This window comes from Diadema antillarum, unplaced genomic scaffold (assembly GCF_040938485.1).
Source record: "Diadema antillarum isolate AM-2024a unplaced genomic scaffold, OU_Dant_1.0 seq00000570_RagTag, whole genome shotgun sequence".
NCBI classification, from domain to species: domain Eukaryota; kingdom Metazoa; phylum Echinodermata; class Echinoidea; order Diadematoida; family Diadematidae; genus Diadema; species Diadema antillarum.
Window position 1 is genome coordinate 379,241 of NW_027271508.1, and position 23,773 is coordinate 403,013.

Sequence of the window (23,773 nt, forward strand, 5' to 3'; positions counted from 1 at the left end):
TACTGTATAAACTGTTATTTTTGCGAGGGTTTAATTTTCGCAAATTTCACGAAACACAGTTGGATCGCGACTTTAACAACACGCAAATATGTCTCCATGCACTTGGGTAATAGTGCATTACATTAGTGTCAGCGTCAATTCACGAAAACAACATCTCGCGAAAATGTCTATGGCCTCCTCATGCACAAAAATAACAGAGTATACAGTAGCAAAATCAGTTCATCCTCAACAAGTTAACAGAAAGCGCAGTGTGCATTCTACAGGTAAGGAGAACATCCATATCTGCCACAGTGTAATCTAGTGTAATATCATTCCTTTCATTAAAACATTGATGAAAAGAGTCCAAGCACTTTGCTAGAGTTAAATGAGGTCCAAATAAAGTCTCATGTTCGTGGTCCTGTGGGCCGCATTGTGAAGGGCTCCAAGCGTTGTGTGTCGGGAAGCACGCTGTTCAACCGGTCCATCAGGGGCACCAGTTGGTCCACATTCATCTGGATGCGCTTCAGTGTCGCCGACATCTCGTTGATCTTCTGGATCTGCTCGGCGTGCTTGGCAAACCTCTTCTGCCGCTCCGCCATGGACTGCATGATGCTGTGAATGATGGCATCAACCTGGTAACCATGGCAATGGAGAACATTTCTGATTAGATTCGGAGTTGAATGTTTGGATACTCTCAGTCCAAGTCATGCAAATTCAAATTCATTACATCCTGAAATGGTCCCTTTCTTGGTGACTATATTGTTGACACACAAAGAACATATGACGGAATGGCTAAGAGCTTTACATATCACAGGGTTTTATCAGTTTTATCATCAGAAAGATGTTGCACATGGCTGTGATTTAATACTAGACATCTGCATCTTTTTGCAGTAACTGATTTGCATGATACTTACATTATTTAAACTCACGTGACAGAAATTTGGGGTATTATGCAGCACACAAAGTTTGATGCCCCATTTGCAGGCAATACTGAAGAACAATCAATCAAATTGTCATGTCTACATTGAACAGATATACCTATTTACTGAAATATTTTTCACACACATTATAATACATCTTACGTTTCAAATTAAGTGGTTAAAAAAGAATGGTTTGCAAACAACCATATGAGAAAAGTAATGAAAACGACAAAAAACATTATAGTGAAAAATTACATTATAGTATTAGAATCATGGTCAATTTGTAAATGACCCATTCTAGTTGCAGTTGTTTGGTGAAAACATGAAGGGTAAAATCTTGATGATTGAATGCAAATGGACTTGTGATCATCACACACGTATATCGCCACTAATCGTCACCTCTTTCACTCGTCCTGTGAGGGCATTCTGGTCGAAGGTCACAGCCTCTGCGCACTGCCGCAAATGTTGCTGGTAGCGAAGACACAGCAGTAGTAATTGCCTTGAATGAAGATAATATGAATCAAGGAGAGTTTCAACTTGAGACTCATGACAAGGACTGTTGCTCTTGTTGTTGCTGTGTTCTAACATGAACATTACTTCTGTGTGGAACCTACTGCAAAAACATACAATAGCACCAACTGACATGAAGGCAACAAACACAACAACACCCTTCATTAAAAGTTATAGTGAATCAAATCTTTTGTCAATCAAAGAGTTTGTAGAGTTTTGTGACTGATTGTGACAACAAGAATACAAGGTAATTTAGATAGAAACTACGCTTGTACAGTACTTGAATGACATGCCAGCAGGTTTGTATTTAAATAATTGTTGAAATCCCTAACAGGTCAAAGAAGAAAACGAAAACAGTAGCCATTCATGCACCTGTGATCCATCTTTTCCATCTGATTTGGGTCCTCAACTTGCGGTACATGGTGCGTCCCCTTGAGGATCGGAAGAAACGTGGGAATGTCTCGCATCTTCTGAATCTCAAAGGAAAGCGACTGGTCCGTGCCCTGTGCACCCGATGAGACGGTCACTATCTTGTGGTCGGCTGACCCAACCTTAGGCCGTTGGGGTGATGAATTCAAGGACCTGGACTGAGTTGGCCGGCCCTGCTGTTGCTTGGCAAGTGCTTGGGCTCTTGTCTCTGTGTTGTCGTCAATGAGTTGGTAGTGAAGGGAGTTCAGAGTTTAAAAACAAGAAAGATAAAAGATAAAAGAAAAGAAAACAATTGTTCATCAAAGATTCATGATAGGTGACATTTAATCAAAAGCAGAAACTGTGAATGTACGAGTATTCACACTCACAAAATCAATGTTTACATTTTTTTTTTTTGAATGGTGTCTTTGCATTACATCTGCAATTACACATTGTACACTGCACTGTGGTACAGATGCCATGTCTGTCTTAAGAAGGTGCTGTACAGTTCGCACAAGTATGTGGAATGAATCCAACAATATTCATTTGCTAGCATGTTTGTTTGTTTCCAATCTGAAGCGGTCGATACAAAGAGCTCTGTTCAACTGCATGCTGAATACTCTGCAATGAACAGCAAACAGCATCCAAATGTAATGTTGGGCAGTATTACTTTGTTGTGACAGTGCTTACCTGTATTCAGACCAAACATGAACTCTACTGTAACACAGTGACTACACCTTGCATTTATGCATCTTCCAAGGTCCTAATGGGCTAGCGGGCAAATACCAGAAAATTGCAAAACCAATGTTTGGAGAACAGAACACTAAAAAAGTCAACTTCGTGCCATGAACTTATTTATCATTATTAGCTCAAGCAGAGCACACCTGACTTTATAAACATCATACCTAGTGGCATAGACAGCATAAAGTATGCAAATAATGTGTTGCTGAATGCATGGGTACAAGGTTGGGTCCATTTAGAAAATGAAGTTTGTGGTATAATCATGTACTACAAGATTGTAGTCCTGAGAGAGACTGTTTGCATTCTTTCTAGGTAGTTTAAAAACATTTTGAGCTGAGCTATCTAACCCTAAGTTCAACATGTACACTGTACAAGTAGGAACTGAGTGGCTGCTCAAGGGATCTCTACATGTACAGATGTATACATGTACAATGTGTATGTGCATATGGCTGAATAGTTTGTTCATCTACAATACATGCACACATCAAAATTCACCTAGATGCAATAATATTCATGAGTCACTACAGAAAACTAGTCTACTAATGGGGGTCGTTCAAGTCAAACCTGTACAGGACCTGTAAAAAGAAGAGATAAAACAGAAGTAAACAGGTACAACGTATACTGATATTGTTTTTGTTCTTCTTCCAAGACTGTGCACAGCATCACAGTCTTAGGAGGCAGAAGAGGCAAAGACACTTTTTCCCATAGCCCTAACAGGCATAGAATGTGCGAACATTGTAAATTATTTGTAAATAATGATATCAAAATTCACACAAATAAATATCGGTTGGGTTTTGAAGGGACAATGTAGGATTTCATGACTGGCAAAACTGAATACACAGTCTTCGTGTATCATAATTTGCAACTGCTAGTGTAGTTTCGCACTGCCTCACAAGATGATTTCCTAACATGACCACAGACGCACAGCTGACTGTCTTGCACTGGTTGTGTGTGTCCAAGTCATGAAGTATTATAGAATGGGTAGCGAGAATCCTGCGATCTGATTGGTCGAGAGCTATGTGTTGATTTTTACTGGCCGCACGCTATGTACGCTGAGTCACCGTGTGGTAAACATGTTATCGCGCACTTGTAGCAAGAGTACGCGTACTTGTAACAAAGGTTTGCGCACTAAGCAAGCGTTCGCGCACTCAGGTTGGCCATGCGTCCAGTAAATATTATAGAATGGGTAGTGAGAATCCTGCGATCTGATTGGTCGAGAGCTATGTGTTGATTTTTACTGGCCGCACGCTATGACGCTGAGTCACCGTGTGGTAAACATGTTATCGCGCACTTGTAGCAAGAGTACGCGTACTTGTAACAAAGGTTTGCGCACTAAGCAAGCGTTCGCGCACTCAGGTTGGCCATGCGTCCAGTAAATACTGATGCATGGTTGGCCGTGCGTCCAGTAAAAACTGATGCATGCTTGTTTACGGCAAGCCAAAAGGAAATGCATCCAGTAATTTTGTCATCGGGTAACACGATAGAAAAATGAGTTTTTGACAAGAAAATTACCCATTCTATAAATCAGATGACGCACATGTCTTTTCGTGCGTCAGTCGGAATATAGTGTGCATGCGGTAACTATGGAATTTAGCCTAAACCCACTCGGCTTCGCCTCGTGGGTTAAGCATTCCATAGTTACCTTATGCACACAATTCCGACTGACGCACTCAGACCTGTGCGTCATTTGTATACTGATGCATGGCTGGCCGTGCGTCCAGTAAAAACTGATGCATGCTTGTTTACGGCAAGCCAAAAGGAAATGCATCCAGTAATTTTGTCATCGGGTAACACGATAGAAAAATGAGTTTTTGACAAGAAAATTACCCATTCTATAAATCAGATGACGCACATGTCTTTTCGTGCGTCAGTCGGAATATAGTGTGCATGCGGTAACTATGGAATTTAGCCTAAACCCACTCGGCTTCGCCTCGTGGGTTAAGCATTCCATAGTTACCTTATGCACACAATTCCGACTGACGCACTCAGACCTGTGCGTCATTTGTATACTGTACCATGGTACATGTACATGTAGGACTGTAGGCCTACATGTAGGCCTGTGTTCATGTACTGTACTGTACCGACTGCCCTGTGCAGCGCAGAGCTTCAATTCAAGTAAAGTTACAGTGCACTCCCGTTACTTATAACGAACACGGTTATAAAAAAAAAAATTTGGTTACAACGAAGTAAAAATTCAGGCCACAGCATTTTCTGTTCTATGTTTTTTACTGTTTATTTGTTTGGTTATAACAAAATTTCGATATAACAAAAGGAAACTGCCAGTTCCAAGGATTCATTATAATGGGAGTCCACTGTATTCTAAAATGTGTACAAGTGTAAAACAGGAAATATTCAAAATTGTTCAGGTGCCAGACTTTGGAGACTCAGATGCAAGTATGTTCATGATGTTACTAGCTGCCTATGCAGCCTATTACTCTGTTACAGTGTAAGGATGTGTAACTGTTCTGAAAATCATGCTATCAAACTGACGGTGCACGCAGTGCAAACACACGAGCAGATAGCACCTTATTCACGCAGGCAAGATGGATGCTGCTATGATAGCCACATCTGTGATCAGGGAAAAGGATATGACATTTAAGGTACCATGAGGATGAAATGAAAATAAAATCATATGTCATTCATAGCAAGTTAAGCCCGATCAGACGCCATGCAAAGCATGGCCTGTCGCAGACAGAAAAATCCGTCTGTCCGGAGGAGTCTTTCATCATTTTTTTACTTTATTGGCTCTCCTCTGTAGGAGGGGATCCGTGAAGCCAGACACAGTCTCCACGGAACATATCCCTGACGACCAGATACGAACCAATCTTTCAGTCAAGGCCTGAGCGCCTCTTGACAGTGTCGTAGACAAAAAAAAAAAAAAAAAAAAAAAAATCAGTTTGTATGGAGGAGTTCTTTTTTTATCATTTTTTTTCTTTTTACTTTTATGGCTCTTCTCTGTATAGGACGGGATTCCGTGAAGCCAGACGTAGTCTCCACAGAACATATCCCCGACGACAAGATAAATCAAATTAAAGACACACAGTCACAGACAGATCTTTCGCTTTCGGTCACAAGGTAAGGCCTGTCGCACCTTCTGCTGTAAGGTTTACAGCAACAGCTACACAGGGCTGTGCTGTGTAGAATCTACATGCAACGTCTGAAAGTGGTTTGGCTAGGCTATTTGGTGATCATTTCTAATCCTGTCAAATTAACTGATAAGGTGCATTTACCCTTTGTCGTATTACCAGCAGTTCTGTCCACAGAATAGAAGGTGTACGGTATGGTGCCTCCCTCGCCTGCCGAGGCTGCCCCGGTAGTATTCGAGCTCGACTCAATTGGTGCGTTGTACCTGGATCCATGTAAAGTCTGGTCACTTTGCGCTCCTCCCATTTTAAACGCGATAAGTATAAGACTCAAGATGCGAGAAAATCGATCTCTAGGAAATATTACCAGAAATTAAATCAGTACGTGGTATAGTCATCCACTGCAATCAAGTTGTTCGAGAAAATGCTTACGTATTTGCTCTGTTATTGAAGAAATTCCAGGAGTCAATCAATTTGCACCTTGCAACAACAGCGTTCGAGAGGTAGTGGTGATCTAGTCTTATATTCAGTTGTTCTAAGATGTTCTTCTTGTGATACATTGCTCTGAAAAATAAAGTATAAACCTGAAAATCACCTTGAACATTATATTTATGCTAACAAAATTTGTCTAATTTCATATGCAGTTGTCTTTACTGCCATAAAGATACTCACGTTGATTTAAGCAGATCAGGGAGGAGAGAGAAGTGTCTCTCTCTCACATCACTAATTGGCTTAGATAAAGACTACCTTGAGGAAAGACGAATTTTGTCAACAAAGTGAACATGTGCATAGACTAACTAGGTTTCTATAGACTACACATAAGAGAGAAGAGGGAGAGTCGCCGAGAGACAAGCGGTTGTGTAAGTAAATCTTCGAGACACTTATGTATTGATTGAACAATGAACATATTTCCGTACACTTTGTGACTTTTTTTAAGAACCACAAATTAATTGGTGATGTCGATGTAAGCTTTAACTTGCTATTACTGTTATACTCCTCGTGCTCGTCTTAAATCAGAGAGCTGCAACGTCATGACATAGGAGCATAGCCCATACGTCATAGGTATAGGTATCAAATAGGTATAGGGTGACCATAAGTCCCACATACTACATTCAGTGTAAGTATCAAAACAAAAACAAATATATGATAAAAAAGGTGAAGAAGGTTCACACTTATCTTATGAATGGTTGTTGTATACATTCATTCCATTTGTTTTGAAAAGCCACATGTAATTTCTTTGTAATTGGCATAGTTACATAGGTGATGTGATATAAATTAAATGTTTTTTTTTTAGACTCTAGTAGTTTTGGGTAAACTTTTAATAGTACATTTGTACTGTGCGCGCTGGCGGCCGATTTCTGTATTACGGTATTTTTTATTTTAATGCACCAACAAGCATGCTCTGCAAATGAGCTCCTAAGTTCAACTCCTTAGCACTACATCCTGACTTATGGATCCTGCTGAGTATCTTAATAGAAGTAGAATTAAATGATGCTTTATTTACCGTTTATGAGTGAAGAACTATACTCTAAGTATAATTTTATTAAACTCAGAGCCTCGAGGCGCTTTTTGGTGTTCTCATTCCATTCTCCTAAGACCTTCTTGTTCTGGTAATCTCATACAATCTCTGTTGTTTTAAGCAGTCATTATGTTGAGCTCTCTATCTGTAATTTTGCTCTCTTCCTTCAATTCCACTTGTTTTTAATATTGTAGGCACATCATTTTACAAAGAATGAATACAGTACTCTTGCTATTGAACAGACCTCACCATTGCATCCATTTAGCATCTTTCTATTCACTATTGAAGTCCTTTCTTTTTAGAATATTTTCAGTTCCAATGTAACCATTCTTTTAAGAATTTCTTCCATTTGCATATCAATTTTTTGTTTTTTGTTTCTTTGAATTGATGGTAATAGGGTTGGGCTGTCTAGAGTGCTGAAAATCGGTCTTAGGTTTATAGAGATCATGCTCTATTGTTTGTGGGGCGGGGGTCCTTTCACCGAGAAAGATGTTAGCTACCCCTTTGCCATATCACTTGATATATGAAGGCCAAAGCAACTCAAAATATGGAGAATATAAGGAGGTGGGTGGAGAAAGCCCCCTGCAAAAGAAAAAAAAAGATTCTTTTTCGCGACATGACGTTCATCAATACAGATGAACTTGTTTCTTCCAATACACACACAAATACATGCACACACACACACACACACACACACACACACACACAAATAAACAAACAAACAAATGGAGTGCTTAAAAATCTGTTATATCTGACTCCGCAACAACCTGCAGAAACCATATTTACCCACAAACGTGATTCATTACTTTAGGGTAACTTTTAGCACAAATCAAAGTGTGGTACTTCACCCGTTGAGGACAAGTCCCATACTCGGGCAGTTGTCTATGGGGAATGTGTGTTGTAGGAAAATCTGTCCTTCCTCAGCAGGTTAAAGAGTGTTTTTCTTTGTGCATCTACATGTATTTTTAAAGCTGAAGTACACACTTCCTAGTCTTTGTATAATTGCTAATGAATGAATTAAGTGTCTTATTATCTACCACATACTAGGTTGCAATCAAAGTGCATGCTTACCCACAAAAGGGGTTTCCACCTGCTTCAAATAATGTGTCAACTCCAGAAGGCTAGCAGCTTGACACACACAATTGATTCTTTAGAATTTATTGCTCCCTTGCCCAGCTATTTTTCAATGCTATACTCAAAGCAACCAAAGAAATTTGAAGGGGCACTGCACTGCTGAGCCATTATATGTAAGCTCAATTATCTCCTACAGAAACTATTAAGCCAGTAAAATCTGTTGCCCGACATTGTAATACAATAGGTATATTTCTAGTGAGATGTCGTAAATGCCTAGCTATCAATAACCGATTTCTGGACTTGAATAGTGCTCTTCACAAGCGGCCAACTTGCATGGAACTGTTATTGAAACTATATTATATCGTGTTTCTTACTCCACAGAATATTTGTTTCTTGGGAAAGAGACAAAGCAATATGGCAGACAAAAGGCAGAGAGCAAGAATTCAAGGTTCATGGGCTGGACCTTCTCCAGCTCTGAAAAAGGTAACATGGGAAAAGCTAATGTGAATTGGAAAAATGTTTTAACAGTCCTTGATATTGGATAATTTATACAAAGCTACCTTCAACTCCGAGTCTTGATGAAGGAGATGAGTACAAATAGCAAACTGTTTGCAAAATTGAACACATCTTTCAGAGTTATATGAAAGATGATACTATGTAATATGTGCACTGCATTTCTGTGATAATCAATGCTAGACAAAGAAAATAGCCTTTAAGCAAAATTATGAATGTTAACTTTTGAATGTTTAGTTGGTGAGGGAGAATTCACTAAAGGTGTAATTGCTATTCTATGATCGATACTTTGTCATCCTGTGTATTTTAATCTTCCATGTGAGCAAGAAATGACATAAACTTTATTCAATAACAAAACAACAACAATTGAATTCAGCAATAAACTTCACCAAATATTTGACGCAAGTTCCTCTTTTGGCAATGTAGAGTTCCACTTTGTTCTAATGATATGTCACAGTATAAATAATTTCCCTACAATATAACTTCAGTGAGCTGTAATATTGCTTATTGGAAAGTTGATGAGCTTTACATTCTGATGTTATACAATATTTCTTGAAGAAAGCTAGCATTGAGAACAGGATGAGGTGATAATAAACCTCATGTTGTAAAAACTTAAACATATGTCTGCAATACGTGTTAGTAATGGATATTATTGCAAACCTGTTGCCATGTAACAGAGGTTAGGCTGCTACCAATCTTTACCAATTTGAGGGCAAGCTTTCATCTGATCCAGTAGGCTTTCTCAAGCAAAGTGATAGTCATACTATTTTCTCCTTGCTGACTGCTTGGTTTGCAATCACTGGATTGAAGGTCTGAGACAAAGCATGACCCAAGTCCCACAAGCTGGCCCACAAATTGTTAAAGGTTAGTAGAAGCCTAACTTCTGCTAACTTCTACTGTGTGATCACCCCAAACTGCTTAATTTTTCCTGTATTACTATTACAATGTGTTTGAATTGGCACTTCTATTTGTAATGATCTTTCTGACTATGTATGATTTTAGATCCATGTATACAGGTACTGTGCAAAAAGGCTATGACTTATGAATGTATCTATACAGGGTCCAGTTCCCACTAGTAGGGAGGGCAAGGCTCAGATGCGTGCAAGGCCAGGCCCAAACCCCAATGCTGTGTCATCAACAAATCAGGTTTCAAAGACAGCTGGATTTTCTGGGCAGTCAGATTGCCTGCAAGGAACATTAACCTTTACAGATACTGGTGTTGTGAGGAGAGTTCCAGAACCCAAGCAGATTGAGTGAGTTTCGTGGACCCCTTTAAGAAACCAGTAAACTTGGTAGTTCTCTGTTGTAAGCATTCCTACATTGTATAAAATCTCATCATATACAGTAGCTAGTGTACAATGTTTTAGAATGGCAAGTATCTCCCTCTGGGACTGAACAAGAAATTTACCAAATAGTTATGTTCAGCAAGGGGATGTGTCAGTTTACATAACCATGATTTTTTTAAAGCATGTGTTAGCATTTGCTATTAGGCTGGCTTGTAATGATGCAATGAGAGATAAACATTGCAATGTAACTATAGGGATTGTTAAGTTGAGTTAACCTGGCATATTATCTTATAAAATGTGAACAGGTCAATGTCTTTCCAAGACCAAAGTCAGCAAAAAAAGTTGCTACAATATTAACATTAAAAATTGCAATTACAAACCATGGGATTTTGAATAGATTTAGAATTTGTTTTGGGATGGGGAAAAACTTTAAAATGTCTGCTACTTACATACTTGTATTCAAGATTAGGAGGACATTAAAAAGGATAATGAAAAGATGTTACTTCAAACAACAAATTAAACAAATATGAATTTAAGCCTTCACATACTCAGGCACTTAGCATGGCTTCCCAAGCACATTCATTAGCATTCCAGTAAGCCATCTAGAGACTTGACGTTGTTGTAAAGTCAACCCACCCACTCAGGTGTAGGAATGATGTCTCAGTCCACCAGGAAGGCCATGGTGACACAATAGGGATTAGGGGGATTAGGTAATCTCTATTCATTGATGATTAGTTTAAAGACCTCAGTCAGCAAAGAAAGCACTCCAGCATACCTGCCAATCAGCAAACAAAGCACTGTAAGAATTAATGAAAAAAACTATTTGATTAAAAGCCCATGAAAAGTTTATTCAAGTACATCATGTTTAGCTAATGAGCATCTAGACACTTATATATGTGACCGTGCACCTCAAAACGAACATAAAGTCGCACACACTGATTTTGCGTGAGGACTGAAAACAAGTGAAATGGGTCAACCTAGCCGAGCTTGACTTTTTCATATTTTCTGAAAGAGCGGGTCTTCTTTTATATTATGCTAAAATTTGGTATCATAAGACGGGGAGGAAAGTGTGTTTTTTTAGCAGTTTATCTCGAACATTTTTGGTAGAATAGTGTGATTAGGTGTGTCTTTAGAATCCCTTTTTCATTTCTGAAAAACCTTGTCCACACTCTTCACTTTCAACTCTAATAACTTTTGAAAGGATAGTGCTACTGCTTTGAAAGTTGGCACTGATTATGGACAAAATGTGTTGATGAGGCATGCTTAATTTCAGTTTAATCTGATAATCCCTTCATTGTTGTTACTCTGGTGGTTTACTGCCAGTTTTTTGTCCCATTCATCGTACAGCCAGCACGGTTTGGTAAAGATTAAGCGCTTGAATAGACACTACTTCAGAGCCTCTTTTCTCAGTTCACACTTTTCCTGAGTTTGTGCTTTCTTTCCAATATTTAGATAGGTTAGGAGAGTCCATTTGATTTGAGTTATACATCATTTTAAAGCTTAAAATCTGCTCTTTCAGAATATGGTCTTAACTAAAAATTCATGTCTGGCGACTTTTTGTTTGTTTTGAGGTGCAGGGTCACATATGGTGTGTGAAGCTCTCTTGTAATTACCTCCACCAAGGAGGTTATGTTTTTGCTGGCGTTTGTTTGTCTGTCTGTTTGTGTGCAAAATAACTCACAAAGTTTCAAATGGATTTGGATGAAACAGGAAAGGTTGAGAATGACACGAGGAACAATGATTAAATTTTGACAGTTATCCAAGAATTTTTGTGGATTTTATAGAGGATTTTTGATATTTTAACAGGTAGGGTCAATGAACTTGGGTGTTCAAGCTGGAAATGAGCTGCTTGGCTGAGGTCTGCACTCTCAGAGTGCGACTCTTGTTTCATATTTTTTAATTTTCCTGTGATTTATGCTCGTGGCCTTGTGTACTTTCACCAAGTGTCACTATGATATCTTCAAGTGTATATTCAAAATACCTCTAAGGTTCTTCATTATATTCAAAAGTGAAAATGTCAGTGTCATAAGTAATGACTGGAGAAGATTATGTGCAAGTTATAGTTCTTATTCCTGGTACCTCACTTCAGTGCCAAGTACCAAGCTATTCTGCAAGCTTTATAATGTGAATCATATTCTTTGTATTTTTTCCCAATGATAAGATGAGCTAACCTCAATTTCTGCTTGTGTGTACTCTTTCCAGGAGAGATGGATCATACGTCATTAGCACAGAACCAAATGGAGAGGCAAGGTGAGCTTGTCTTACTCATGAAAATAAAATCATGAAAATATCTGCAGCTGCAAAAATAGAAAAACGTTTTGCTTGCACCAGCTGGACCAGCACCAATTCAACCAACCCAGTTTAAGTGAAGTCATCAAAAATTCAAGTATCATCAAAACAGATAAAGTTGTAGCAGTCGAAGGAATAAGTGTCATCCATTATTATTGCTTACATTTTGAATTCCATTTTTTCCCTTAAGACTACCCTTATAGACTGAGCAATATCAGCAGCAGTGACAAAAATTGCTTTCTCAACAGAACTTTAAAGCAAATTGTGACCAGTATGAAGTGAGTTGATGTATCATTCACAGGTGTGAAACAAAGTTACACACAAAGAAAATGAGATGTAAATACCATATCGTTGCTGGGATGACAAGACCTTGTATCTGAAATTTTGGTGAAAATGACTTTTCTGGGTTAATGGTCAAATAATGGGTTAAGTGATGTTCTGGCCAAATTCCAACTGTCTTACCCCAAAAATGAAGCCACCATGGCATGTGAAAGGAAAGGCTATCCCATTCGCTATGGTGCTTTGGCCGCCTTGTTTTTTTTTTTTTTTTTTTTTAGCTCTCCTGATCATTTGACATTTTGTAGATACGAGGTCTTGTCGCCCCAGCGACAATATGTTCAATGGAACAATTAGAATATTTCGATGGATCTCATCTTTGAGGAATTTTAGAATATATACAAAGTGACTCATAATGTCAACCTAGCATTAAGAAAACTATGAATACTGATAGAGTATTCAGTGACTTTCCCTCAGTATCACACAAATGAGCACACACATGTGTATCTAAAACTGTATATTTCTGAATATCATTGTGACTTGTATGTCCATGACAGGATAACGCTCACCAGAAACTTTCTGTTACCGGAAGAGGCAGACTATGTGTTTGCAGTGCTCAGAGATGAAATCCCATGGACCCAGAAGCGCAACACCATTCAGGGTGAGCTGAGAGTTAAACAGGATGTTTTATGGATTCATAGACAAACTAATGGACATGATGATGATGATGATGATGATGATGATGATGATGAGAGGAAGAAGACAAAGAATGATAATAATGTCAACATGCTGATGGGACAGACAGTCATTGTCTTATGACAAAAGATGAGTGATATTTGCAGATTTCCAGCCATATTCAACATCAGCATCAGGTGTCGCACAGCAGCTGATTTTTATGTTACAAATACATCTCGCCCTATAACACCCACTTGTTTTGTTTTTTTAGCAGTTTATCTCAAACATTTTTGGTAGAATAGTGTGATTAGGTGTGTCTTTAGAATCCCTTTTTTATTTCTGAAAAACCTTGTCCACACTCTTCACTTTCAACTCTAATAACTTTTGAAAGGATAGTGCTACTGCTTTGAAAGTTGGCATTGATTATGGACAGAATGTGTTAATGAGGTATGCTTAATTTCAGTTTAGTCTGATAATCCCTTCATTGTTGTTACTCTGGTGGTTTACTTCCTGTTTTTTGTCCCATTCATCGCACAGCCAGCACGGTTTGGTAAAGATTAAGCGCTTGAATAGACACTGTACTTCAGAGCCTCTTTTCTCAGTTCACACTTTTCCTGACTTTGTGCTTTCTTTCCAATATTTAGATAGGTTAGGAGAGTCTATTTGATTTGAGTTATACATCATTTTAAAGCTTAAAGTCTGCTCTTTCAGAATATTGTCTTAACTAAAAGTTCATGTCTGGCGACTTTTTGTTTGTTTTATATGTGGTTTAGCAAGCTGTCATACTGACTCTTGTGTGATAATAACTCCTCTCGCCCATTTAATCTTATCATAAGTTGAACTGCCCTCTAGAATATGGAAATGAAATGGTCACTTAAAATTATTGTTAAACAGAAGGTCATTGTGATACATGGAGTGATGGAAGTAGCTTGTAACCTTTTCATTGTCAGTTAGATTCAAAACCTCTTGCATGCTATGAACGACATTCAGCACAAATAAAAATGCAATAGGCATAGGATGCCTCTTTTATGGCATTTACTCACACCATAGTAGATGGAGGAAAATATATTTGCTCTTCCTTCTCTTTCATTCATAGAGGATGGGAGGGATTATATAGAGTTTGATAAATCTGGCTAAGGCTGGTTGAATGTATTCTTTCATATACAAACTTGTTTTTCCATGAAAAAATGCAAGGTGAGTGCCAAGTCCAATTACAGGTAGTATGTTGTGTAATTTACGTACAAGAAAGTACTCATCGTACAGTTTTCTAGTTGTTGTATTCCCTTGTTAATCTTTACCTGCAGGTCAAGAATTTGATGAACCAAGGTTGACATGTTGGTATGGAGAATACTCATATGCATACAGTAGAGTTCGATGGGAAGCCAATACTGAGGTGAGTTATTTCTAGTGGTTCTCATGTGACATAATTGCCACAAGTTATAAAGTGTTCAGATTAAGGTATCCTTGCCGTTGTCAGGATTTAATTGGGTCCTTGGTTACCCTCTGAGCAGGGGATGACGGTTCATGTAGACAGCTGTCTCATATTTTGGGAACAGCCTTGAAAGAATTCTTAGCTCCCTTAGCATCCGATTCTTGCTTAAAACACGTATGTAATAAAAATTTATTTGAAATGAACATTTCTTTGATTTTAGTTGTTTGGGTTAATTCTTGAAAAGATCCATATTTGAACAATATTGCTTTGTCAGTTGTGCACCACATCACCATTGTCACCATCATCATCATCATCATCATCATCATCATCGTCATCGTCAGTAAAAATGCTATCATCATCCTCGTCGTCATAACCACCCTGTCTTTTGTTTTCGTACAACAGTGGCATGAGACACTGCTGTATGTCAAGAGCCGTATTGAGGAGACAACAGGGTTTACCTTCAACTCCTGCCTTCTAAACTTCTACCGCAGCGGGAAGGACCATGTGTCATGGCACAGCGATGACGAGCCCGCCTTGGGGTCGAAGCCTACCATAGCGTCCGTGTCACTCGGAGACTCCAGGATCTTTGAAATGAGGAAGAAGCCACCCCCGGTATGCTTCAGATGGCTTAGAGGATATTGTGGCTGAATTTCAGAAATGGCATGTCTTCTATTGCAACTGATTGAAAAATTGCCCTTGGTTGACATATAAGAACTGATAATTCAGTGTTTTAGTTATAGCCATGATTAAAAAAACAAACAAACAAACAAATCATGGGCATACATACTCAGGTTGCATTCAAATTCATTATTAAATTGGAATGCATAATTATGCAGTACCCACTGCATGGTATAAGGATTCAAACCACAACTGGCTGTCGAGCATAAGCTCTGTGGCCTAGTGGATATGACTCCTGTCCAGTAATAAGGAGCTTGTTGGTTCAAGTGCGACCCTATTTTGTATGCCCTTGACTTTTATAAGCATGGCTAAAATACTGAACAATCGGTGCTCATTTATGTTGATGAAGGACAATTTGTCAATCAGTTGCAATAAAGACAACTAGATGCAAAAATTAGCTAGAAAAGCACTCTGAGAGTGCAGACCTCCGCCAAGCATGCAGCTCATTTCCACCACTGATCTTGTTCTTCCATAGAGATATCAGTGATTTCCACCCATACGTATAGCATTGTGTGCTGAAAGTCGCCTGATTTCCCAATAAAGAAACCTTTGTTACGTCATAAACCCTCAGCTGCATGCCTTGCCCTAGCAGAAACTAGAGCACGCACTTTAGTGCGCGCATGCAAACCTCAAATACTCGCAGCCTGAACTCCCAAGTTCATTGACTCTACCTGCCAAAATATAAAAAAATCCTTCATAAATTCCCCCCAAATTCTTGGATCACTACCAAAAGTTAATTGTTTGTTACTTGTGTCATTCTCAACCTTTCATGCAAGTTTCATCCCAATCCGTTAAGTACTTTTTGAGTTATTTTGCACACGGACAAACGACTGTAAAAGTGGAAATTTTCGCGCATTTTGCGCAACCAGCAACTAGCGCGAAAATAAAAGCAGGCAAATATTTTTACTTGCCATGTGTCCCTGTGCGTGATGTCTTGATTCCGCGGAATTAAAAACACGCGAACTCTTTTCACCCGGCCAAGCGTGAAAAATTAGTCGCGCGAAAATATCTACTTTTACAGTAACGGTATCGAAAACATAACCTCCTCACTTGACGGAGGTAATTACTTTAAAGTTTGACTTTGTTTTCTTAATCCTTGGTGTTCCTTGAGTGCCAGTTGGCCCAGAGAACCCTGTAGCAGTTTGACACACTGTCTACAGTCCCTAGCACAGAAAGAGTCAAAGGCTTTCAGTATTTTGAGATTGGTTTGCATATTTGCAGATGAATAAGACCTTGATGGCATGTGATTCACCAGTCTCTGGCTTTGAAATAATATGTCTTGCAATGATGTAACCATCTTGGCTCTAACTGTCATTAAGGGGGCATGTGTAGGATTAAAGGACAAGTTCACCTTCATATAAATAAGGACTGAGAGAGTGCAGCAATATTAGTAGAACACATCAGTGAAAGTTTTAAGAAAATCTGACAATCCGTTCAAAAGATACGAATTTTTGAAGTCTCAATGCTGCCGTCACTGGATGAAAAAAACTACTACAACTTGTGATATCACATGCATAGAACGGCATAAAGAAAATATAAAGAAAATTCACCATATTTTCACTTTTCTCACATAATAAAAGTGCACTTGACTTGGCTCTTTCAGAAGGCAGGGGGAATAATATTACCCTTAACATATGTCAATAGCGAGTGGAGGGAATGTGCACTTTTTTCTAAATATGGAAATTTGTGGAATTCTCCTTATATGTTCTCTATATTGTTCTACATCATACACTTAGTAGTCTTCTCATCCAGCAGTCACTGTGCAGAAACTTTAAAAATTCATAACTGTTGAACACTTTGTTTGATTTTCCTCAAACTTTCACTAATGCGTTCTACTGATATTGCTGCAGTCTCTCAATCAACATGTATATGAAGGTGAAGTTTTCCTTTAAATCGTTTGTATGGTGTTACAATTTCAGAGATATCTCAAGCCCATTATGCAAAGCTAAACTAAGAGGAGTGAAACTACAAAACTTACAATACCAGATGATTGTTGCCATCCAAATTAGAGACGTTATGACAAAAAGGGCTTATTTTTATTTCCCTTGGTTGTTTCCATAGAACTACAAATTCATGTGGTGTCATGCGCATTTGAAGATAATAAATTGAGCAATCACAAAGATATGTCTGTCACTCAGAATGCTGCATTGTTTTTTGGCTGTTCCACAGGAAGAGAATGGTGATTATACCTACATGGAGAAACTGAGGATACCATTGACTCATGGCAGTTTGCTGATGATGGAGGGCGCTTCACAAGATGACTGGCAGGTTAGTCAAGCAGTGCAATACTGTAAAACGAGGAATGTTCGTGTGGTCGCGAGAGGCAACATTCGCGAAATTAAAATGCATGTGAAAGTTCTTGCCTACACAATATGCATTGGACACCAGTGGCAATTCGCCATAATTTCATGCCGCGTGAAAGGTCATCGGCTCCAATTCGCGAAATTTTCATGCCGGGAATATATTGTGTTTTATAGTAGCCTTTGTAAAGGCAGCTCACTATAATTTGAGGACATGCACACAGAGAGCAGTGGACTCGCACACACAGCGCCCGAGCTCCGATCCGATCGCTGTGTGCGTGCGAGTCCACTGCTCGCTGTGTGTGAGTCCATTGCGAGCTGCCTTTGCAAAAGGCTAGCAGCGCAATGATACACATGTACAGTAGTGAATGGTCTCAAGTGCAGTGGTGCAAGCTGCCACATAATATTAAAGATGAGGTGCTCTATTCAACGAGGCAAAGCCAAGTTTAGATGAATGTCTCATCTTTCACTGAATACGAAATCTTGTTCCATTGCACGACAATTTCAATCTTGATTTTTTTTTTTTTTAATCTTAAAGAGAAACAGTGCTCCATGCAATTTTGTTCAAAATTTGTCGAAAAATAGGTACGGACAAGTTAGCAGATGGATTGAGATGTACACAAATAGAAGCAAATGTGAGGGAATTTATGACTTACTTCAAGTGACAATAAGTCATCTAACCAGGGTGGTGGGGTGGGCATCCTGAAAATGGTGGGCACTCTTAGGTTATTGTGTCAAATGGTCATGACTGCAATGGTACAAGATTCCAGATGAGATGAAAGATGAGGTGCTCTATTCAACAAGGCATAGCCAAGTTGAATAGAGCATCTCATCTTTCAATGAATAATTGAATCTTGTTCCCTTGCACGAGTGGAGACCATGCACTTTATATTTTATGCAATAATTTGTATGTCAATGGAATTTTGTTCAAAATTTGTCATAAAATTGTTACCTCAGATGTAAACAGGTGGAATGAGATATACACAAATAGAGGCAAATGTGAGGAAATTTATGCATTATTTCACGTGTCAATAAAGTCATCTGACTTGGATGGTGGTGGAAGGGTAGGGGATCCTGAAAATGGTGGCCACTCTTTAGGTTGTTGTGTTAGTTTTGATGTCCTGTCATCTCCAGAACCCTTTCACTTTTCTAGACCATTTATATTTGTGTATTTTCTTGGAGGTAAAAGTGTGCTCATATTACATGTATATGGAAGCACTGTCATATTTTCACATGTATCAATACAAATTCAGTCATCTCCCTCAGGAACACTCAGTGATGTTATGTTTTGCAGTCATTATGTACAAATTAGATTAGAATTTTGATCCAGTGCAGTTCCGGTTCATCTCACATGCCCATGCCAGCAATGTAAGGATGCCTTCAAACTGCAATGAATGTTATTAAAATATTTGTCTCAATTCCTTATTAACCAGGTAAATTAGCCCAATTTTTCATTGAAGTGTGGCTTTTCAACTCACCTGAGCTGAAGGCTCAAGTGAGCTATTGCGGTCGCCCTTTGTTCGGCGTCCGTCGTGCGTAAACTTTTTACGTTTTCATCTTCTTCTTGAGAACCCCATGACCGATTTTCACCAAACTTGGCAGGTAGCATCCCTAGGGGGATAGGATCTCAATTTGTTCAAATGGGCACCATGGCCCACCTGGGGGGTCCCAGGGGGGCCCAAACCCCCTAAAATTAAGGAATCTTTAAAAATCTTCTTCTCTAGAACCAGAAGTGATAGGACTTAGTAAATACTATGAGTTAGTACATTGATGACTGTAGTTTCAAGTTTGTTCATGAGGGAATCAGGGGTGCCCCCCTTGGGACCCAGGGGACGGGTGTGGGGAGGGGTCGTAATGGGGCCTTAATTGTACATTTTCATCTTCACTTTGAGATCCCCATGTCTGATTTTCACCAAATTTGGTAGGTAGCATCCCTAGGGGGATAGGATCTCAGTTTGTTCAAATGGGCACCATGGCCACCCTGGGGGGCCCCCAGGGGGGCCCAAACCCCCTAAAATTAAGGAATCTTTAATAATCTTCTCTAGAACCAGAAATGATAAAGCAAAGTTAATACCGTGAGTTTGTACATTGATGACTTTAGTTCCAAGTTTGTTCATTGCAGATCCAGGGCTGCCTGCCCCCCCCCCCCCCCCTCCCCAACCCTGGAGTTGAGGGGGGGGGGATCCATATGCAGACCTAAGTTTCCAATGTTCTCAGGTGAGAGTGAGCAAGAATGCATGGAAGGTAAAATTGCGATACTCAGGTGAGCGCGTGACCCCCGGGTCTCTTGTTATTTCATGGCTTGGACTCACAACTACTTGCTCTGACTGGCTAATTCTCTCCTAAAACTCTTGACAAGTTAACTGCAGAAACTCACTGTTTGTAATGTGGTGTATGTCGTGCTACAGAAATGAAAATGTTGTAATCCCAGCTTTAGGACCCAAGGTTTTTGTTTGTCAGTTATCTCACTGACTGAGATGCTGTAATGGTCAGTTTCATTCCCATGAGGCTCGAACATTAGGATCTCTGAATACATGATGTCTGTATAGATGTTTCGTCTTACAGGGATGGTATAGTTTTGGTTGAGACCTGACTTAAGGTTTCTAACTTTTTTGGCGAGACAATGAGAAAGCTTCAATGAAATGTGAGAGAACATGTAATTCTAACAGGAAGTCAATGTTTATTTGATGAAAATTGGTTTTGAAATGGCTGAGATATCCAAAAGTTTGGGAACAGAAAACAAATGGGAAATTGTCCTTTTACTAGTTTGTCTAGTACACTTTTTTGTGTGTGATGTAGGCTTTCTTGGATTTATGGATGTGGAGCATGGCAGCCTCTTCATGTACCCTTCACTTTCAACTCTAATAACATTAACAAGGATGATGCTAATTGCCTTAAAAGTTTGTTTGTTTTTTTGTTTTTTTGTTGTGTTTTTTGTTCAAGAATAGAATGTACTTAGTGGTTGTGCAAAATTTCAGCCTAATCTTATAATCCCTTCATAGTGGTTGCTATGGAGGTTAACATCCTGTTCTTTGTCTCATTCATTCCACGTAGCACCATTGGATGAGTTTACACATGAATAGATCCTAAACTTCCAAGCCTCTTTTCTTAGTACACACTTTATGTAGAGGTTGTGCTTCCTTCCCATATTTACATGGGTGAACAAAGTCCATTTGCAGTGGGTTATAGCTCATGTAAAAGCTGAGATCCCTGTCAGAATCTGCCTTCAACTAAAAATGTATGTCTGGCGACTTTATGGTGGTTTTGTGATGCAGGGTCATAAAATTATATGTGACACTGCATCAAAAACCCAATAAAAAATTGCCAGACATGGATTTTAAAGTTAAGGGCAGATTCTGAAAGAGCAGACTCTAAACTTTAAAATGATGGTACAAATGGACTTTCCTATCCTATCTAAATAATAGAAAGTACACACTCTGTAGAAGAGTTTACTGAGAAGAGGCTCTGAAGTTTAATGAAATCTAGGGTCTATTCAAGTGCCTAATCTTGCACCCCACTCTGCTCTGTGCAGTGAATGGGACAAAAGAGCAGGAAGTAAAGCTCCATAACAACCACAATGAATGGATTATCAGATTAAGATGAAAGTGTGCACACCCTATTAGCACATTCTATACTTGACTAATACCAACTTTCAATGCAGCTTTCAAAGGTCACTAGAGTTGAAAGTGAAGAGTTTTTTACAGGTTTTTATGCCTCCGCAACGAAGTGGCCGGAAGCATTATGTTTTCGGGTCGTCCGTCCGTCCGTCCGTCCCGTTTTGTTTTTGTCGATATCTCAAGAACCGTGTGGTGGTTTTACATCAAACTTGGTATGAGGGCATATCCTTGGAGGATAATACTTTGTGTGGATTTTAGGGTCACAGGGTCGAAGGTCAAAGGTCACAGGTTATTTTGTGAAAAAAAAATGAAATTTCATGTTTTTCTCCATATCTCGCAAATGGTTCAAGGTATCTTTGTGGAACTTAGTATATATGCTTGTACCGATGGGCAGTGATTATCTAGGGAAGTTGGGGGTCATGGGTCAAAGGTCAGGGGGTCAAAGGTCAAGGTCAACTCCTCAAAATATCACTACTTTCCTTATAATGCAATGAATGAAGGTTTTTTTTTAAAACTTGATGTATACATGTATTACCCAATATATATTCTGTGGGAAGTTTCTTGCCAAAAGGTCAAAGGTCAAAAGGTCAAAGGTCAAGTGAAAGTGCTGAATTGCACTTTTTCCTCCATATCTCAAAAGTAACTCAAGGTATCATCATGAAACTTACATATTTATGCATGTTCAACCTAATAGTGATTCTCTTTGGAACTGTGAGGTCAAAGGTCAAAGGCCAGGTTTAGATAATGCTATTTTCCCATTTGATACTGAAATTATACTTTTTCTCAATACCTTGAAAAATTACTAAATGCATAAACTTATAAAAGGGTCAAAAGTCAAGTAAAAATCATTAGTTCCCCAAATACCTGCACTCTGACATTTTAATCATTCGTCCAATTGAACCAGTTCTAGGAAAGTGAACATTCAGTACATTTGTGTCAAACCTGTCATTTTAATATTTTGCCAATTGTTTGAAACTGTCATCACACATTGTCAAGACATTGTACTATAGACCTATTAGGAGAACCATGCATTATGGCGGAGGCATATCAGTCGCCGTAGCGATATATCTAGTTAGAAATGAAAAGGGGCCTGTAAGACTTGCGTGTAAGACGATACTCTTAAAAAAAATATTCTAGAAAAACTGCAAAAAAACACAATTTCTCATTAGTTTTATGATCCCAAACTTGAGAATAATGTAGAAAAAGAATTGCTCTTTCACAATATACAAAACAAACAAACAAATAAACTTAAGATTGATTTGGTTGACCCATTTCATCTATTTTGAGTCCTCACTTAGAATCAAGGTGTGCGACTATTTATTGGTTTTGAGATACATGGTCACATACAGAAAAGAAGTGCTGTGTTCAAACAAAAGTTCAGCTTATTGCTGTAAGACTGGACATCCTTATCATCTCATTGCTCTTACTTTCACTGATGTACCTGAAAACAGCACCAGGTTCCACGGGAGTACCACGACAGAGAAGCAAGGATCAACCTCACTTTTCGGACAATCCATCCATCGTAGATGCTTCATGGGGGAAGGATATGAACTGGGCAAACAGACCATTTGTTGCAATATCCCTTGAATGTGAGTGTCATGTACCTCAGAGTTTGTCTTTTCTCTGATCTCCGTAATGATTACATCAGGTATGTGCAGTATATATACATGTACATGTATACATATTTTTTTTCACCGAACACTGCCAAATATCTGTTGTTCATTGGATTGACATGTACTGAAATGCTACTTTCTACCAATCTCGCTTCTACTGTGTTATGGAACTATCTTACATACAACAAATTATGCACACACACAAATTATATCACCTCACTTTAGGCTGCAAAGAAATTTTTGGTTTTAATGAGGGTTTACCAAGGGTTCAACCTTTTTTCACTGCCACTGTGCACTAATGTATTATAACAAAGATTCTTTTTTTTTTGGGGGGGGGGGCCTTGTAACCATAATGTGTTGTTATTGAACACTAATGAGCAAATAGACAATTTCAGGAATATTGTCCTTTTTCTTTAATATTGCCTAGATTGTTTTCACACGTGACAACTTCAATGTTGAAAGATCTGGTCATTGAGTGTGGTCCTCTAGTCCTGGATGTTAGCAATCTTTGATGAAGCGGCAGTACAGGCATTCATTGACGGCCTAAATTCATTGATTATAAACAGCAGGATTTGCATTCGCCATTAAGGAGGTCATTTGCGATAAGTTTATTCTTGATGGCACATACTGATACACCAATCACAGTATTATATTCACCAAGATATCTTGTTTTCAACACTTTCGGGAACACTAGTACAATTGCTTGACAATTTACGCACGTATTACACAATGTTAGTGCATGCAATGCCTTATGTACATTATTACTAATTCGAAACTAGAAGGGTTCTTAACTCTTCCTGTGCTGGGGACTTTGTACAATGTGTACAATGTCATGGGGATTTGTGTACCAATGGGCAATG

The 23,773-nt window shown here is 38.9% G+C and overlaps 2 protein-coding genes across 3 annotated transcripts; one reads left to right on the plus strand and one right to left on the minus strand.

Annotated features, from left to right (window-relative positions):
• LOC139735337 (BLOC-1-related complex subunit 5-like) lies at positions 1–6,114 on the minus strand. Of its 2 annotated transcripts, none has more exons than XM_071646084.1 (4): positions 5,804–6,114; positions 1,782–2,046; positions 1,299–1,398; positions 1–611 (listed from the first exon to the last, which is right to left on the minus strand). In XM_071646084.1, exons 1-4 carry the CDS (start codon positions 5,946–5,948, stop codon positions 384–386), a joined length of 738 nt encoding a protein of 245 aa, XP_071502185.1. In that variant the 5' UTR covers positions 5,949–6,114; the 3' UTR covers positions 1–383. The 2 variants fall into 2 exon arrangements, with proteins under 2 accessions (XP_071502185.1, XP_071502184.1); XM_071646083.1 differs by having other exon boundaries at positions 5,789–6,114.
• A 364-nt stretch (positions 6,115–6,478) lies between these two features.
• Positions 6,479–22,826, plus strand: LOC139735355 (alpha-ketoglutarate-dependent dioxygenase alkB homolog 3-like). The gene is made up of 9 exons (XM_071646101.1): positions 6,479–6,501; positions 8,616–8,717; positions 9,807–10,000; positions 12,236–12,283; positions 13,156–13,259; positions 14,578–14,666; positions 15,108–15,317; positions 17,553–17,651; positions 22,752–22,826. Exons 2-9 carry the CDS (start codon positions 8,649–8,651, stop codon positions 22,824–22,826), a joined length of 888 nt encoding a protein of 295 aa, XP_071502202.1. The 5' UTR covers positions 6,479–6,501; positions 8,616–8,648.
• Positions 22,827–23,773: the final 947 nt, after the last annotated feature.